The sequence below is a fragment of the Panthera tigris genome, chromosome A3 (assembly GCF_018350195.1).
Source record: "Panthera tigris isolate Pti1 chromosome A3, P.tigris_Pti1_mat1.1, whole genome shotgun sequence".
NCBI classification, from domain to species: Eukaryota; Metazoa; Chordata; class Mammalia; order Carnivora; family Felidae; genus Panthera; species Panthera tigris.
In genome coordinates this window covers 87,140,334-87,160,155 of record NC_056662.1, presented here as the reverse complement: position 1 = coordinate 87,160,155, position 19,822 = coordinate 87,140,334, and the positions used below count along the sequence as shown (strand labels likewise).

General features: G+C 47.7%; 1 protein-coding gene across 1 annotated transcript in view; it reads right to left on the bottom strand.

Annotated features, from left to right (window-relative positions):
* The window catches only part of VAX2 (ventral anterior homeobox 2), a 28,074-nt gene extending 9,054 nt beyond the window's left edge, over positions 1 to 19,020 (bottom strand). The window contains exons 1-2 of the mRNA XM_042981681.1: positions 18,783 to 19,020; positions 450 to 637 (exon numbers count right to left, since the gene is read on the bottom strand). Coding sequence (XP_042837615.1) covers positions 450 to 637; positions 18,783 to 19,020 — 426 coding nt within the window. The remainder of the gene's footprint in view (positions 1 to 449; positions 638 to 18,782) is intronic.
* Between the last annotated feature and the right edge of the window lie 802 nt (positions 19,021 to 19,822).

The window sequence follows — 19,822 nt, the reverse complement described above, 5'->3', positions numbered from 1 at the left end:
CAGGGCAGGTACGGAGGTTGGGGAGAAGCCCAGGAGGGGAAAATGAGAAGTCCCCTATCCGATTTTCGATCATTTCTTCTCTTCCCTGGAACCTTTGCTCCCAGCAAGCCAACCCCTCACCATCCTTTCCTGCAGGGTCCCTCACGCACCAACAGCCCCGAGTAACTCCCTGCATCCTGGATGCCCCTCCTTCCTATTTCTCTGGCCTTTTCCCATGTTCCATCCAAAGTGCCTGACGTATCTGGAAGGCCCCCTGTTGGCATATGCCAGCTCTCTCTTGTCAGCGCTATATTCATTGCTCTGGTTTGCCTATAACTCTAAGCGTTTCCCTAATGCGTGTCTGAACTCCTCAAAAGCTGGGTCTCCCTGCAGCAGCCCATAGGCCTCACACCCCATGAAGTTCCCAGGCTGTAGGGCAGGGGTGGAGTGGCCTGGCCCTGCACTCTTACCTGGGTCTCGGAGAGGTTCAGCTGGCGGGCCAGCTCGGTGCGCTCTCGGCCCACCACATACTGGCAGCGCTGGAACTCCATTTCCAGGCGGTACAGCTGCTCAGCCGTGAAGGATGTGCGGGTCCGCTTGGGCCGGTCCAGGTCCAAACCCTTAGGCAGGACAATCTCCCGGATGGTCCCTTTGGCATCTGTAGGGGCCATGACAAGAGGCAGGTTAGTTCGCTAATTAAGGATATAGGCCACCAAAAGTCATATTAACAGGAGGCAGTGTGATCTAACAGGGAGCTCTTTGAGCCGGGGCCCGGCTCTGTGACCTCTGACAAGTTGCTTACCCTCTCTGGACCTAGCTTCTTTAATCATCCAACGCAGTATATCGTGTCTATTGGGTATATGTGTGTGAATGGGCCTTGTTACAAATTTCAAGTCTACCACCGTAGCGTGGGCAGAAAGAATTCACTCTGACCCAGCCAGGATTCTGTTTCCTCAGTAGAATAAAAGAATAAATGGAAACAGATATACTAAGTCCTCAAGTGTAGAGGAAAGGATGGGCTAGAATTGTGTATGACCAGGCAGGTAAGGCTTACTGGAGGAGATGTCCTGAGCCAGGTCCTGTGCTGGGTGTGTATGCATGCATGAGCACCTGAGTCCCCAGACCCTCTTGGGTTCCATGAAGAGGCTAGCTGGTAAGGGGCGGAGGGCAGCTTGGGAAGCTGGGGTCCCCAGGAAGGAGTCCAAGGACCATTGCCACTACATCAAGCTGCTGGGGTGCCTTCTACAGAGGAGATTTCTGCCACTCCCCATGTACCTCGTCCTGAACAATAGGCCACCCCCCTGGATCCTAAACCAATGCCATCCATGCACAGGGTCTCCAAAATTTTGGAGGCTACTTAAGAGACATTGAACACCTTGCAGCCTACGTTCACCAGATACTTCCACTTAAAGAACTGAGAAATGGCAACAAAGTGTTCAGCAAAAGTAAAATATGATTTGGGGGAGGGTGGGTTGTATATATACATCAGCTTTAGCAATAGGGGCAGAGATGATAACATGTTTGAACCACACACTCGGATAGCTGGAAATCTAGTTATTAGCTATTTGTGTCAAAAATTGGCACGTGGAAATATGCAGTCTCGTATTCTGTAGGACTTAGCAATCCATTTCCAGCACATGACACTGCTGACAATGAAGCTGAACTAACAGTAGTTTACCATTAGGGAGAAAGATGAGTGTCGGCAGAAAACCCACCAGCTCAAGGCAGCCCTGATCAACGCAGGCACTGCTGATCAAGCACAGGTGACAGAGCAATCCTCCACGGTTGGGGGAGTTTTAACCCTCCCCCGGGGGTCACACATTCTGCCGTGTGGCCAGAAGCTAGTGGCCTGGCTGCTCGTGTTTCAGTCATAACGAAAGCTGACACCTGGGCCGTGTTTGCTCGAGGCCAGGCACTGTTTTGAGGACTTGAAACTTCCCAATGTTCTCAGTGAAGCTGGAACTATTATTAGTCCCATTTTACAGATAGGGAAAAGGAGGAACACATTTTAAATAACCTCCCCGAGGTCACACTGACAGTGTTCCATAAGCTCTAGAAACAACCTTATTTTCCTTTACGAATACCCTCTTTTAGCAATGTTGAATGATTCAATGGATGGGTTATAATGAAGAGACCTTTGGTCTTGGGTAACAAAATGGAATCTTCTGGATGGGTTCATCAAGTGCCCTGGAAGACATAGGAAAGGACCTGCATTTGGAATGTTGCTGTCTGCCAGGAGGCTCCTGTGAGCCTCACCACTATAGATTCTTCTTTTAGAATCCCTGCTTTAGAGAATGAGTCTAACATCTCTCCCTCCAAATCCTCCGCCATGTGATTTATGAGAGTGGTTCTTCCTGGCTCCTGCCCCGGCCAGCTAACATTTACTCCTCCATGGTATGTGTTAGCTCCTCCTGCCTTGCAAGTCCTGCCCCTGATCTCAGAGGTTCTCAAGAACCTTTGTGCTCAGTCAGCCCTGGGAGGAAGATGTGTCTGGGTCAGGGGATGCAGTCACTCTCAGAGGTGGCCCTCCCCCCCACACTGGGCAGAGCACATCAGATGGACATGGGCCCAGCTCTTGGAGTGGAGGTGGAAACCCCACAGGCCTTTTGGGACAACTCAAGCTTTCCCTCTCCGGTACTTTCTACATTCTGAAAAGGTGGGGTAATATTTGCGGCCCCATCAACTGGGTCCCCTTTGCTCAGATCCTATTATTTCCAACTGTGGGACCGGTCTCAGAACTTCCCTCACAAAACCCAAATGACTCCATATCCAAAGGCACTGATTTTATTAGAATTTTTTTTTGGGGGGGGGGGGGACTGGAGGAGGGGTGGTGGGTGTTGTATGTGGTGCTGGAAGCTTTACATCCTCTTCCCAGAGAGCCTCCTGGAGCCCACCTAGAGCTCTAAGCCTGTGTTCCAGACCACTGAGGTCAAATCATAGATGTCCCTCGCCCTTTCTTCTTTGTGGAAGAGCTAACACAAGCATTCCTGCCTCAGGGAACAGCCAAGGTTAGCTCTTCCTCTCAGGGTCAAGGAAGGCAGGAATCATATAAGAAAGGCAACTTGCCCGCCAGATATCAAAACGTGCCATAAAAATAAGCATATGAAAAGATATTCAACATCACCAGCCATTAGGGAAAGGCAAATTAAAACCACGAGAGACACATATTAGGATAACTAAAAGAAATAATACTGAGAGTGTCAAAGGCTGGTGAGGATACAGAGAAAGTAGATCTTTCTACACTGCTGGTGGGAATGTAAATGGTGCAGTCACTCTGGAAAACGACCTGGCAGTTTCTCAAAGAGTTAAACATACACTTACCATAAAACCCAGTGACCACACTCCTGGGCATTTATCCTAGAGAAACAAAATCTTAGGTTCACATCAAAACCTATACGTGAATGCTCATAGCTGCTTTATTTATTTATAATAGTCCCTAAATGGAAACAAGCCAAATGTTCAATAGGTGAATGGTTAAGCAAACTGGGGTACAGTTATACTATGGGATATTACTCAGCAATAAAAAGGAATGACTATTGACAGACATGACAATTTGGGTGAATCTCCAGGGAATTCTACTGAGTGGAGAAAACCAAAGTCAGTTCCCAAGATTATGTACTGCATGGGTCCATTTATAGAACACTATCACAATGACAAAGTTATAGAGGAAGAGAGCAGATCCATGGTTGCCAGAGGTTAGGTAAGGGAGGGTGTGACTGTCAAGGGGTAGCCTGAGGAAGTTCCTTGATGGTGACAGAACAGTCCTGTATTTTGATCGTGGTGGTGGTCATATAGGTCTATAAATGTGGTAAAGTTTCATAGAACTATATATGAAGACAAAAAATGAGTGCATGGAAAAATGGGTGAAATTCGAGGAAGGTCTGTAGTCTAGTTAATTATATTGTACCAATGTCAATTTCCTGATTTTGACAATGTTTTTATAAATACGTAAGTTGCCACCTTCGAGAGAAGGTGATGGGTACACAGGACCTCTCTGCCAAACCTCTCTGTACTATTTTTACAACTTCTTGTGAGTCTAAAATGATTTCAAAATAAGACATCAACAACAACAGAACATACCATGAAGCTACCATGAGGTTTTGTCACAGAGATGGACAAATCCATTGGTGGAAAAAATAACAACAGCATTTCCCTAAAGTGCCTCTGCATTCCACTTGTGGTTTGTAAGATGATTTTAAATGCTACATAAATAAACATTTGTTACTTCAAAAGTTATGCACTTAATTTAATGTTTACTAGAAAAAAATTTAAACCTATGATTTTATGTGCTTAGGATGATGCAGAAGTAGGTATTTAATTTTAAAATGTATTATGCTTGGGGTGCCTGGGTGGCTCAGTCGATTAGGCGTCCAACTTTGGCTCAGGTCATGATCTCGTGGTTTATGAGTTTGACCCCTATGTCAGGCTCTGTGCTGACAGCTCAGAGCCTGGAGCCTACTTCAGATTCTGTGTCTTCCTCTGTCTCTCTCTGCCCCTCTCCTGTTTGAACTATCTCTCTCTCTCTCTCTCTCTCTCTCTCTCTCTCTCTCTCTCTTTCTCTCTCTCTCAAGAATAGATAAACATTAAAAATTTTTTTAAATGTATTATGCTAAAATATTAAGTAAATAAATGGAACATAACAGAAATGGTGAACATTCAAGTGATTGAAATGTGGGAAACAATGGAAACAATGGAATATATAGACCCACTATATATATTGATAGGATTTATGATAACAGGAACATTCTAAATGGAGAAAGATCAGCGTAGTCAATAAATGGAGTTACATAGATTGGTAACCATAAATTACCTGTTTGTAAAAAAATTAAGTTAAATTCCTGTCTTTCATCATAAATGACAAATTTCAAATGGATTAGAGGGAAAATCATAGGCCATAAAATGATAAAAGCACTAAAAGAAAATATAGGATGAGGGGCACCTGGGTGGCTCAGTCAGTTAAGCATCTGACTTTGGCTCAGGTCATGAACTCAGAGTTCATGAGTTCAAGCCCTGCATTGGGCTCTGTGCTGACAGCTCAGAGCCTGGAGCCTGCTTCGGATTCTGTGTCTCCCCCTCTCTCTGCCCCTCCCCTGCTCATGCTCTCTCTCTCTCTGTCTCAAAAATAAATAAAAACTTTAAAAAATTTTTAAAAAAGAAAACATAGGATGATATTTTTATAATCCTAAGCTTGGGAAGAACAAGATATAAAACTGGAGCCATAAAGACAAAGGATATATGGAGACATATAGACAAAGGATATAACCAACTATATTGAAGCTAAACCCTTTTGTTTGTTTTTTTTAATTTTTTTTAACGTTTTTATTTATTTTTGAGACAGAGAGAGAGCATGAACAGGGGAGGGTCAGAGAGAGGGAGACACAGAATCTGAAACAGGCTCCAGGCTCTGAGCTGTCAGCACAGAGCCCGACGCGGGGCTCAAACTCACGGACCGCGAGATCGTGACCTGAGCCGAAGTTGGCTGCTTAACCAACTGAGCCACCCAGGCGCCCCGAAGCTAAACCCTTTTGTATGACAAAAGTACCAAAGCCAAAGTAAAATAAAACAGACTTGAAGGAAAAACTTTAAAAAGATAAAGAAATGACAAATAATGCAACTATAAATAAATGATTTTTTAAAAGGGAAATAGTCCAGGAGGAAAAATGGTCAAACAATTTATGTGGGCCATTCCCAGAAAAAGATGCCAAATGGTCAATAAACATATGAAAAATGAGTACAGCTTCACAGAAATCAGGATGATGTAAATTCACACAACAATGGAAAATCATTTCTTTCCTGTAGGATTGGAAAGACGTTAATAAATGATTAATAGATCAGTGGTGAGCTGTAGGGGATTCCACACTCCCATTCAATGTTGGTAGGGCCGTAAATAGTCACCACCTTTTAAGGTTGCATTTGTCAACCTTAAACGCATGTAACTTTTATCCTAACAATTTTATTCTAGTAAGTATTTATCCAGACAAAGCATGGGCTCATCTGCTCCAAGGTATATTCAAAGATGTTTGCTGCAGCAGTGTTCAAGATGCTGAAAATCTGAAAGCAACCTCACGGTTCCCCACAAGGGAAACGGCTGAACAAATCACACTAATGCATATACTACAAAATACTGTGTAGCAATTTAAAAGAATGACAAAATATCAATATGAACTGACATGAAGAGAAAGAAAGTTATAGGATAAAATATGTAGTAATATCTCATTTATGTAAATAAACAACTAGGCATATTCAACCACTCAACATATATTTGATGAGCACTTACTATGCACCAAATACTTTTCCACGGTCTGGGGGGTATAGAAATGAGCAAAATAAACAAGGTCCTTGTTTCCATAGACCTTCTATTGCAGAGCAAGGAAGATAATAAATTTAAAAAATGAATATGTAATGTAATGAGAAATGCTGGGAAGACAATAAAACAAGATAAGAGGATATTACTGATCCTCTCCAAATAACCGAAACCCAATAACCATTGTGTGTGTGTTTGCTATTTTAGCTATGACAGCCAGAGAAGGCTACTCATCAAAGTTAAGATAGTGGATAAATCATGAATGCTGTTCACCAGCGTTCCCAACTCCTTCCAGGCACATGGTAGGGTTGCACTAATTTTCTGCCCTTTGAAATTAGATATGACCACATGACTTACTTCAGCCAAAATGAAAAGATGAAGTCACCTTCAGATGAACACTTTAAAAGCTGGTTCATAATTTGCCACACCCTCTTGCCCCTATTGTGATGGTCCTGGAATCAAGAGTCAAGATGAAGCATCATCAGCCTGAATTTCTGAGTATGAAGATGAGCCTATGCCCACTCGTGATAGACTTATCATGTGAGTGAGAAACACACCTGTGTTCTGTTAAAACTCTAAGATTTGGGGTTGTCTCTGCAGCAAAACCTAGCCCATCCTTACTGACACAGCCCCCTTTCCTGAATTGTTCCTCTTCTGGGTGGAGTTTGGGGGAAGCACCAGGAAGGAAGGACACAGATTTAATTCCAGGGTCTTTTTGTGGGTAGGGTGAAAATGCAGGAGTCTAAAGGGAATGACTCCTGAGTCTGGCTGCCTTTCTGGTCTCCTCAAGGAGGAGTGAGCCCTAGGGGGACAGGAAAGGGTGATTCTGTCCAACCAGCCTTTGCCTTGGGAGGGGTGGTGATCTCTGATAATGGCTAGCTAATGCCCCTGACCTCTAGGATGAACTATTACCCCTTTCTGGTACTCCTCCCAGTAGCTTCCCACAAAACCCTAACTGATTTCATCTCCCAGCACCAGACTAGTTCCTTTGCACGGCAAGCTGCTCATGTGCTTATTTTTACGTGTGACAAAGTCCTTCCTTCCTTGATCCACGATGTGATTATTATAAAAATTCCTTATGGAAAATTCATCCTCAAATTGAATAGGAAAACTGAAAATGGAAGACCAGTTAAGGAAAGAATGTTAAAGAATGAGGAGAAAATACTTGCATTACCATCCAGCAAAATATATTACAAATATATGGCAATGAAAATGGTACGATGCTGGCATGAGAGTTTGGAAGCAAATTCATGCATATATGAGGACATTTCAGTTAGTGGGAGGAAAGATAGGATTATTAAAGACCTGGCTTTTGGACAATTAGCTCGTTATTTGAAATAATTCATCTCACACTGCATGTAAAAATAAACACAATATAGAAGAAAATTTTTAATATAAAAAATAAGCTCTAAAAATTAAATACATAAACAATTTTTTAAATATTTATTTATTTTGGAGAGAGAGAGAGTGAGCAGGGGAGGGGCAGAGAGACAGGGAGACACAGAATCCGAAGCAGGCTCCAGGCTCCGAGCTGTCAGCACAGAGCCCAATGCAGGGCTTGAACTCTTGGACCACGAGATCATGACCTGAGCCGAAGTTGGACACTTAACTGACTAAGTCACCCAGGCGCCCCACATAGACAAATTTTTAAAAAATAAATGATAGATTTGAGCACCTAGAAATAAAAGCTTCTGCAGGATGAGAGACAGTTGAAAGACAAAGGACAGATTAGGAGAAAATATTCATACTACATGCATAGCAGAGCCTTAATGTCTAAATACACAGCCTCTATAGACCAAGGAGTAAAGTCGAGCAACCCAGTGGGAAACTGAGCAAATTATATGAATGGGTTATTCAGAGAGGAAGAAATGTAAGTGTCTAATAACTATGAAAAGGTACTCAAGCTTAGAGAGAATCAGAGAAAATGAAAAGTTAGAACAGCAAATGACAGCTAGTTTTTTCTTTTTTCCAGATGCCGTATTTTACCTATCAGACTAGAGAAAATGTGCTGGCAAAGCTGGGGGAAATAAAGGTTCTCTCAAGCTCTGTTGTTGAGAATATTTTTAGAGGGCAATTTCACAATGCCTAGCTAAATTAAAAATGGCATAGTTCTGTTGTCCTAGAAATTTTATAAAGGTTTTGACTCCAGAGAAATATTGATATACTTGATAAAGATAGATTTACTGTTTGTGGAATAGTTTGTAAGAGAAAAATAAAAGAAAAAGTTGAATGTTTATCAATGGAAATATTGTTAATAAAATCACAGTATTAGTGATGCCTTTGGTTTTTATGTCAACATTAACAAGAATGAGGTACATCCCCATATACTGACTTGATGGATGTCCATTACATATTGCTATATAAAAATGGCAAGTATGTATAAACCTATTTTTATAAAGAACAACGAGTAAAACAACACTGTGTGTGTGTGTGTGTGTGTGTGTGTGTGTGTGAACTTGTGTTTGTGTAGGATCAAGTCTGCAGGATGAACACCTCTCTTCACTGTTTAGGAGTGAAAGCTGGTCAGGGAGGAAAGATTTCTTCTATCTTACCTTGTGTACATTTTTATTGTTTGGTTTGTCACAAAGACTATGTAGCAAAATGCAGTTTTATCTTTGGTAGAAGACCTTTCTAACAGAGAACTACAATTCCCAAAAGGAATGACCATTAGATGTGATTACAATTTAAATTTGAGTTCAGTAAAAAAAAAAAACACCTCACAACAAAGTTTAAAAAAAGAAAGAGAGGGCTGCCTGGGTGGCTCAGTTGATTGAACAACTGACTTCAGCTCAGATCATGGTTTCATGGTTCATGAGTTCGAGCCCTCCATCGGGCTCTGTGCTGACAGCTTGGAGCCTGGAGCCTGCTTCAGATTCTGTCTGTCTGTCTGTCTGTCTCTCTCTCTGCTTCCCACTCTCACTCTGTCTGTTTCTCTCTCTCCAAAATAATAAATAAACATTAAAAAATGTTAAACAAAAAATATTAAAAAAAGAAAAAGATTTGGGCATGTTTACAGCACATATCACAGAAAAAGGGATTACTTCCTTAGTATAAAAGTAGCATTCACAACTATAAGAAAACAATAAACCAATAGAGAAATAACCAAGCACATGAATAAAAAAATTCACAGAAGAGGAAATTAAGATGAAGAATAAGTACATGAATATATATGCTTAACCTTACTAGTGATTAAAAATGTCAATAAAAATGTTTTTCACTTGACAAGATCTCACTCTAAAAGATTCAGTTTATCCTGGTTGGAAGGGTGAGGTGAAATGACACATTTATATGCAATTGCTGGGAGTATAAATTTTGGGCATGGAATTCAGAAATATGTCACAACTTTAACATATGTGTGAAATAATGCCTATTATTTTAAACATTTTATTATGAGAAATTTCAAACATACACAAAATTAGAGAAAGTAGTATAATGAGCCCTGACATACCTATCCCCCAACTTCAACAATTATAAATTCATGAATAATCCTGTGTCTTCTCTATCCTCATAATTTTAAGCAAATCTCAGACATCATATCATTTCATCCAGAAATATTTTTATATGTGTCTCTGAAAAAAAAAAAACTTCCTTTGCAAAATAACAATACTGTCTCAACCAAAGACATTATCAATCATTCCTTAATATAAAAAAGTCCCACTTGGTTACACATTTTTCAGATTGTCTCATAAATGAGACTTTAAAAAACCATCTGTCCAAATTAGGATCCAAAGATGTTCACTGAGACATTGCTTGTAATAGTGAAAAAGTAGAACCAACTTAAATACCCATCAATAGAGGACTGGTTAAATTAATGATATCTGCAGAATGGAATACCATGTAGCTGTTAAAAGAATGAGGCAGTTTTAAACAGCAAGCAAGATTTCTACAAATGTTTATTAAATGGAAAAAAATTTGCAAAAAATTTCCCACTTTTGCAACATATTACGAAAAGAAAATATTTATATCTTTTTCAATTACTAATGAGTGTTTGGTTGGTTCCATCTTGGGAGTGTACATGCTTTATGCAGGAAAAAATGAAGACCTTTCCGTTTATACATGATATGGCAAAACAAACATGGTTGGATTTATAATTAGAAAGTTATTTTACACTTTAGAAAACAAAAGGCATCAGAAACAAATTAGAAGCAAATTATGAATTTTAAAAAGCTGCAACACATATTGAAAGTAATGAGCTACTACCCTTAATGCTGAGTTTCTACAAATCAGTAAGGAAGGGAATATTTGAAAATTAAAAGTGGTCAAAGGAAATGAGTTGTTAGATAACACCGGAAGAAATACCCTGGCCGGCAAATATGAGAAGATAGTCAACTTCACTAATAATCAATGAAATAAAAATTAGAATGTCAATGAGGTACTACTTATCACCTATATGACTGGCAAAGGTAGAAAAGATATCTATGCCTAATATGGGCAGAGGAAAAAGATGGGGGTATAAACTACAAACTTTCCCCCACAAAGAGCAACTTGACAGTATCTTTCAAGATATAAAGCCTAAACTGTGATGGCAAGATTTGGGGCTACAAGCACTTTCAGGCATTGCTGCTGGGACTGGGGAGAGGGGTGGGGGAGCAGAGGTGGGTAGATAAGGCATGGGTGGTGTATCATGTATGGAGGGAATTTGGCATTATCTTCTAAATTACAAACTAACATACTCTTCCACCTTTTAGGAACTTCTCTGACATATACCTACACACGTGGAAATGACCAAGGAACAAGTTTATTGCAGAATTGTATATAATAGCAACATATGAGAAAAAAGCTAACTGTTCCACCAATAGGACATGGGCTATCCAACATGCATTATGGCCCACCCAGTCCATATAAATGGAATACTATATATCTGTGAAAAAAGGGACAAGACGTTCTTTACATCCCAAAATGTACTGGTAAGTGAAAATAGCAAGGTGCAGAAAAATATAGGGAGGTGTCATATATGAGTAAAAAATAAATAAATAAAAGCAAGAAAACAATAGAGCAGCCCTGACTTGCATAAGGGTGAATGTCTTTTGGAAGGACAAACCAGAAAGTAAAAAATGGCTGCCTTAGAGCCAGGTGGGAACTGGAAGAGAGAGGGCAGGGATGGAAGGGATTTTTCACGGTGTACTTAACAACACAACGTTTTGATGTCGGAATCACAGGAGCTGATTACCATTTTCAAATTAAGCAAAACACGTTTTTAAAAACTGTAGTGTGTGTAAACCTTTTGAAGCAGCAGTTCCACTGCTAGGAATCTATTTCACGGAAATACTCAAGTGCGCAAAGACCTGTGTCTTGGAAGTTTATTCCACAGTGTTTATATTAGGGAAAACCAACTGGACCCTCCCTGCAGAGGTGGGGAGAATTCGGCTTTCCCCAACCAAAGGGATACTTTCGGTTCGGTCACGGTCACGGAACAGCGTGAAATGGTTGACCCGAAAAGATGACCCCTGCGGATTAAATTTTTTTTAAAGGTAAGTTGCAAAACGTCTTATGTAATACGATTCCACTTTTGCTGATGTTTACATATGAGAGTGGGAAAATCTGGAAGGGCCCACCTGAAACTGAGAATGGTGGCTATTTGGGGGAGCCTTCTACCGCTTCGGGTTCGGTTTTGTTTTATGTTGAGCACGCATAACTTTTTGAAATTCAATCCTCTAGCTACCTATCTACTTTGTAAGTGTGGCCCTGCACGCCCAGCCCTGGCTTCCCCGCAGCTCCACGAGTCGACTGGTCCCCGCGAGGGTGGGTGGCTGGGCAGCGGCCGCAGGAGCAAACCACCAAACAAACCCAGGCTTTAGTCACCCAGTGATTTCCAGCTCCAGCGGATAACTGGAGGCCTGTGAATTGAGCGGGGAGGAGGGGCGCAGATTTATCCAGCTATTTCTTTCTCGCCCCCTGGCTGGCTTTGCTGGTGGAACCACACACTAAGCAGCCGCAGACAGGCGGGAGCCTCACTACCCTCCGCTCGCCGCCCTGCTCCTGGAGCGACCTCCTGCTCCAGTCCCAGCTGGAGGCCCTGCCGACCCAGCTACCAGTAAAAGAACCGTATTTGAGGTTTTCCACGTCCAGTAAAAGAACCATATTTGAGGTTTTATATTTCGGTGGTTCCCAAAGTTGAGGACTGCACAAAATGCCAAAAATGTGGCATTGTCAAATTTATATTGTAACAGTTGTAAGGAACAACATTGTAACGTCAAAAAATGAGGATGTCCTCTTGGAACGAACGTCTTGGGGGGGTGGGGTGGGGGGAAGGGCGTTGCGGTCTTTTACCAAATGAGATGAGAGATGTTGACAGTTTTGTCTCCTTTCACTCATTCGACAAATATTTAGTGAGTGTATACTGTGTGCCAAGAACATATCTGTGGAGATCATGGATTTGGCTGGGCGCGGTGACAGCCTCGTCTGTGGTGCGGGGGCGGCATCAAGGAAACCCGGCCTCGGACACCTGCCCCCATCAAACTTAGCGCGGGCATCGCTTCCCCAGCCACTTCCGCGGGCCGCCCCGGGGGGCGGGTCAGGAAGCCCGCACCCCGCAGTGTTCAGAGAGAGACAGGCTCTCGGTTGGGAAGCTGGGAGCCAGCAGCCCCTGCCGGGTCGGTCTGGCACATAGTAGGTATTCATTAATGTTCGTGGAAAGAATCAACGTGTGACGGGCAAGACCGCGGGTGAACATGGTGACAGAGAGAGATGGTTGAGAGGCCTTTGCGGGGGGGCCCCAACTAGGAACTTACAACCGACTGACTCCCCACTTCCTGCGCTCGCCACCCGGGCTTTCCCAGGTCCGCCCACTCCTCTGCTTTGGGGACAAGATCCGGGCCTGGCGCCGAGACTTCTTTCCGCACTATTCAGTGCCACTCAGGCACCTTCAGATCCTCCAACCTCCCTCCTGGATGCGGTGGGGGACGAACCAGGCGCCTAGACTACCCAGCTCGCAGGGATTCCTGGACAGGCCCACTCGTCCTCTATCAGTTTCTCAAACTGGGGTAGGGAACTCGGCGGGATACACTGCCGGTAACCCGCTACCGGCTTTACGAAGCGTAAGGCCAATCTTTATTTTATATTAAGCAAACAGGAAATAGAAACAAAATTAATATGATTCGTATTCCCACCCCACCCCCAATACAAATCGGAGAGATATAGGGAGGGAGCTCAGGGCTACTCTGACCCCAGGCTCAGTCAGGGGTAATTGAGGAAATGGTATAGAGCCAACAGGACCCATAGATGCTCTCTCCCTACAGGTGGTGCACCGTGGGCCAATGCCCCAAACGACATCCAAACGACCTATATAAGCCCAAGGACACACGCTTCCGTGGTCCCCTTCCTCCTTGCCAGTGCATGTACTCACTCATCGCCCCAGCTTCGGGGAAAATCAGCCTCCTTGCCCAGCAGGGTCAAAGCGGGTGAAGGTGGAGGGGGGCACCTAGAAGCTCTGACCCTGCGATGGGTGCACGGAACCGGAGTCCAAGCCACTGCCCAGAACAACAAAAGTAGCATGAGAACACAAGGAGCCACGCATAGTTCCCTGAAAATGAAAACAGTGCACACAAAACACACCAACAAGACAACACATTTGGTTGCTGGGCTGCTTGCGAGTTGGGGGTGGGGGGAGGGGGGCGCAGCGCGCATGTAAACAAAGGGAAAAATAAGACCAAAGCGATAGAGCCCCGTCAGACCCTTGCTAAGAATGTGGGTCCTTCTGCCAAAAACAAACAAAACAAAAGGAAAAACATAACAAACATAAAACAAAACAAACCCAGAAAAATTAAAAAAAAAAAAAAGAAATCTAATACCCCCACAAATCCCAAAACCAAAAATGAAAATAAAAACAAAATTTCAAAGTGCAGTCCCTTGCATGAACCGTTCAAACCTTTCAACTGCTGCCTGAGGCCTGGTCCTGGTTATTGTATCTATTAAGAGACTCATATTGAGGTTATGGTCGGAGGTCCATCCAGGGTGGAAGAGCTGTGACCCCAAATCCAGTGCTCATTTCGATACAACAATCTGCCCCACCTTCATAGTTGCCAAAATGCCTACTGGGCAAGTGGGTAGGTGTGCCCTTGTAGAGCCACTGCGACTTGCGGGGTGAGGCCTGCAAGGTCCCAGCTGAGCTCCTGTAGGTCCAGTGGCTTCAGTAAATCCAAGCAGAAAGCCAGCAGATTCAGAATGACGCTAAACCCAGATCTGGCTGCTGGAGTGGGAGGAAGAGTCTGTTTCCCCAGGCCTCTCTCAGCTCAAGCCCTAGAAGTCTTGGCACCTTGCCCAGCGTCTTCCGATGAGTCTGGCTGCCAGGACCCTGCCTGGTGTATACCATTGTGCAGTCTGTAAGTGTTCAGAGGCTCCCGGTTCTGGACTGCCCCAGCACTGCTCTCTGATGGGGGTGGGGGGCGGTGGGCCCCGCTAAATGCTTCCCTTCCCCACACCCACATCCACAAGGAGAATTGCCAGTAGGAGCCGGAGGTCTGGGTCTTTATGGGTTTTCTTACGTCCTTAGCTCCCAGGTGCATCCATAAAGCTCCCAGGTGAAAGCACTCCGGATAATGGGTGGTGGTGTGGTGGCCGGTTGTTCACTCAGCCAAGGGATCCCTAATTTTTCCTGCCCTCCTGCTCCCAGAGAAGTGTGGAAATGAGGAGGGGAGCTCTGGCCGCAGTTCTTAAAAGGGAGAGCCCTCTGGGGGCAGCCTGATCCTGCTTCACCAGGCCACAGGGCTGAGGACACAGGATGCGGCCCAAATGGTGTTTTGAGATGCATAGGCCTGAGGGACCGCTTCAAGAGAGCAGGTAGCAGCGCCGTGCATTGTTCATAAAAGTTCTGTGACACCAACAGGCGGCCATTACGGGCTCTATTCAGATGGATTGTTGAATTTGCATCCGGATTAATCTGGGAATCAGGTAGGCGCATCTGAGTGCGCGGGTGCCAGCAGAGACTGAGGTTGCAGGAAGTTGTGGGTGAGAGTTGGTCCACCTCTTCTAACCGCCGGTATCCCGGCTCCACCGAAAGGGCCGTTGCACCTCGGCTGCACCGGGCGGTTACAGCCACAGCTGGGAGGAGGCCTGTTTGTTCCAGCTGCCGCCTCCGCCTCCGCCTCCGCCTCCGCCTCCTCCTCCTCCTCCTCCTCCTCGCAGTTGGTGCGTCCTTCCTAAATATAAAACAAAAGGACCCCCATCCATACCCGTCACTGGCCAATGGGCTGTGCACGCAGAGGTGTGGGGTGGCCTAAGCCACCGTCTGGTCCCGTAGAAGCCTAGCTGTGTGTGCGGTGAGGTGCGCTGGCCTGTGTGCACACGCCCCTGTCATCCTTGTTGCCTTGTTTGTGTCCATGTGTGGCACCAAGTGGCCTCCATTTTGAGGCGGGGATGCAGCACGGTCGGCCTCCCTGGCTCCCTGACCCGCATTTCGGGGAGGCAGCCGGAAACTTGAGTGATTGGTGGAGTGAGGGGTTCCTCCAAGGGGATTGGGGAAGGCCACACCTCGTGGTCTGCAAGGTGGCACTAATCCTCCTTTCATCAGCTGTTCTCAACCCCCAGGGCTGCCCACCTCCCAACGCAGGGCAGCATTTAGCCAAGGGGAAAAGGCACAGAGTCCTTGGAGTCTGTAAGGGGCGGGGGTGAGCTGGGGGAGGCTTCTGAGGAAGGAGGCCCATTCCCAGAGTGGTTTGTAGGTCACCTCAGAGCACCCCCTTTCATTTAACAGAATATTTATAGAGGTCCCGCTGGGTGTTTGCAGTTTTATAGACATCACCTCTGACCTTTAGCACTGACTTTCAAGTAACAGCTATAGGTTCCTCTGTACAGATGTGGAAACTGAGGCACAGAGAGGCAAAGGACCTGGCTCAAGTTTAAAGGACTCTAAACCAACTTCACTTTATTCCAGCCCCCCACACTTTCCTTCTATTCCCCTGTGCCTTGGAACTCCCCCAACAGATGCGCTATGCTGGGGTGGGGCCCTCAGGTAGCAAGTCCCTAGTGGAAAAGAGGCAGAAAGAAGTGCAAAGACCCAAGGGAAGTGGGGTTCTTTCCCCACAACCTGACGGGATGCGATGGCAAAAACCTCCCTTCCACCTTTTTATGGTTTCCTCCAGAAGTACTTTGGGAGGATGTGTCCTGGGAGATCAAGGGTGAAATGTACTCTCTGCTAAGAGCACACTGGAGGGACATTTCATCTGGAGGCCAATGCGCTGCAGACTTCCCTTCACCAGTACCAGGCCTTTCATCTGTCAGAGCCTCCACCCTGAGTCCCTGTGGGGCCAGGAGTGACACAGGTGACCCTGGCTGGGAGGGATTAGTGCCAAATGACGTGCTGGTATCTCAGGCCTGTAATAACTGCCTTTCCATTAAATGAGAAAGGGCAGAGGGACTTACGAGGGCCCTGTTTACCTTTTATTTCTTTTAGGCATGTAAATACACCCTCTATACTATATTACCATTATATTGTACAAATATAATGGCATTGCTGTGTATGCATACATGCATTTTTAAAAGTATATCTCCTGACAATGCACACAAGCTATCCCACATACGGGGGGGGGGGGTAGTGGTGGTAGTGGTGGTGTCCATCTCTACTCAGCTCTAGATTGCTCCTAGCATGCGTGGCTCCCATCCCACAGGGTGGAGGGTCACTTTTGACTCCTACCTCCTCTAAGTGTACACCTGGGAGTTACTAAACTGACATCTGTACATAGAACTTATTTGTTATACAAGCAGAGTTAGTAGAGTGGAAGGGATAGTAGGTGGGCACAGAACTTTCAGTTGTCCACAACTCACAAATACCCATAGATGGGTATGAGGTGGTGAGTGTCACAGGCAGGGATTTGAGGGTCTTAAACAGGGAGTGTGGGTAATTTAAGGGACTGATTTCTCCATTTCTGGAAGCCAGGCAAATTTTCTCAATAGAGCTCCAAGGTGGCTGTTGACATCTTGCATTCAGGACTCCCCATAGTCTATGAAAAGGGATCTGACTTAACCCCAGGTGCCCAGCAGGTCCACACACCTGATGGAATTGCTGCCGGGTGGGGACCACCCTCATACTCCAGCCTGTGTCCTGAACATCGATTACCGCCCCATCTCTAGGTGACCACACCTGACACCAGGAGTGTTTCAGGAAGGCATGGGTCGCTGAGTCTGTGTCCAAGACGGTCATCAGCCGACTTTAGATTGGGCTGCCTCCATGCTCTACCCTGGCCCTGTCCCCCATTCCCAGATCTACCCAAACTCAGCAGCCGTGGGGAGGCTGTGGGCAACCGGGCCACAGTATCCCAGTCTGAGTGTGGGTGGCCCAGCTCAGATCAGACAAACTCGGGATCCTGGCGCTGGAGGGTCCTGGAGCCAGTCTCAAGCTGGTTCCTGTTCCCCAGGCGGCCGCGGTGGTTGCGGAAATCAGCTGTAGCCGGTCGACTCCCAAAGCCCCGCGGCTGGCAGGCGGGCGCTCCGGAAGTTGAGGCAGTAAAAGGGCAGCGGGAGGAAGCCGAGCCAGGCAGTAGGAGAAGGAGGTCGGGGGAGCCGTTCCCCGCGTGTGGCCTCTTCTGGGCGCTCGGTCTCCGGGTGCCGGCGCTCAGAGTGGGGGAAACAGATCTCAGGCTCTGGCCGCGGCCTAGGGGCAGCCTGAAGGCAAGTGCCCGGAATCCCCTTTCTCCTTCCATCTCTCTGGGCGAGGCCCGGATCCGGCGAAAGCTGATCTAGAGCTTCGCGTGAGGGTGGCTTTGGGGGTCGGCCTCGCGGCGAGGAGACCAGGCAGAGCTGGGTACTCGAGCGCAGTCCAGAAGCGCTTGCAGGAAAAGAAGGCTGGGAAGGAGAGCTCGGCGGAGCGAAAAGCCAGGAAAGAAGAGAGGAGGGCGAAGGGCGAGGGAGAACGGGAGAGACGCGAAAGGCCAGGCCGGGGGAAGGCCGCACCGAGAGCCGGCTGGGCCCAGACGCCGAGAGGAAGCGCGAGCCGAAAGAGCAAAGCCCAGGCGGGCAAGCGCCGCACGCCGCCCTCCGCGTCCCGATGCCGTCTCCCGCGAGCAACCGGTGCGGTCTGCGTCGCCGGGAACGGGAAACGAGCCTGGGCAGGCGGCCGGGAAGCGTCCCGGCCGCTGAGCGGAGCGCCGGCCTTTCCCTCCCGCGGTCCCGGACGCTGGTCCTTCCTCGTCCTGACCCCGCGGAGCGCTCGTGACGCTTTTCTCCGCACCAGCCGTGAGGGACGCGGGGCGGGGACCCGGCTGTCCGCGCCCCGCACTTGTATCCCGGTCCCCGCCGCCGTACCCAGCTGGGATGGGCCTAGGGTGAGCGGCCGGCCCGAGAGGCTGAGAACTGTAAGGCAGTGACACGGACATCTCTTTGGTCCCGTTCGCCGCTTTGTCCCCTGCACTCAGCTCAGTGTTCAGCACACAATAGAAGCTCAAAATAGTATTTGCTGAATGAATGATTGACTGATGACTGGCTGTCTGTGTGAACTGGGAGGTGGAGGCAGCCGAAGGGCTAGGGTGGGGGTCCGGTGGGCCAGAACCGAGAACTGTCCGCTTACCTCGCACCAGGATGCGGCGGCAGTGGTCTGCCTCTCCGAGCCCGGGCTGGCCGTCGCTGTCGGCGCCGCTCTCTCTGGAGCCCGCGGGGCTAGAGGCGGAGGTCCCCGCAATCTCCCTTGGGCTGCGGCGGCCGGCATCGGCGCCCGAGTCCTCCGCTCCGCCGCGGTCCCCGCCGCGCCCGCCGCGCGACTCCCGGCGTGCCGGGCCGCGGTCGCGCTCCGCGCCCCCATCGCCCATGCCGGCCGCCACCGCCGCCTTCTCCACCGCCCGGCCAGCCTGAGCTGGCCAAGCCCGTGGCTCCCCGCCCCTCGCGCCCCCCGCCCGGCCCCTACTCCTCGGGCCCCGCCCCTACCCGGCTGCTCCACCCATCCCTGCTGATTGGGCGCGAGTCGGGGTTCTCTGACTCCCAGCGGCTCACGAGGGAGCAGCGCCGAAGGATGGGAGGGTGGTCCCACTCCTCTACCCCCGATCTAGCCCCACTCCCAGTCCGGCAGAGGGAGGCTGGGGCGGTATTCTGGGGGTGCTGGCCTAGCCCTACGGCCACCCCTAAAGTTTATCAACTCCCTCCCCCAGTCCCTTGCCTTCTGTGCTCCCCACTCCCTCCTTCCCCGGGGACGCTCAGGCTCCGCGCTCCAGCTCTTTCGGCGGGATCAATAACCAAAGTGCTCCAGGAAGGCGACCCCGGCGAGACCCAGCAGAAAACAGGAGGTTGGCCTTGCTCGGGCGCTCGGCTGGTGGGGGGGAGGCTGGAGGCAGGGCCTCAGGTCTGGGGTTCAGTGCCCCACCCCTGCCCCCAGACTCATACCGCCACCCGCATTCGAAGCGGGACCGAAGGCGCGTCCCGGCGATCCTGGGAGAGCAAGGCCTAGAATGTGGTAAATGACCCCGAGAGAGGCCAGGGGACTGACGGAGTGACCCGCACTCGCGGGGGGTTGAGAAAACACGTGCAGAGAGGGGCCAGGAGCCCAGAGGGTCGAGTGAGGCCGAGACTGTGGTAGGCAGCAAACGCCCGGTTCCCCCACGGCCTGGAGGCCCTCAC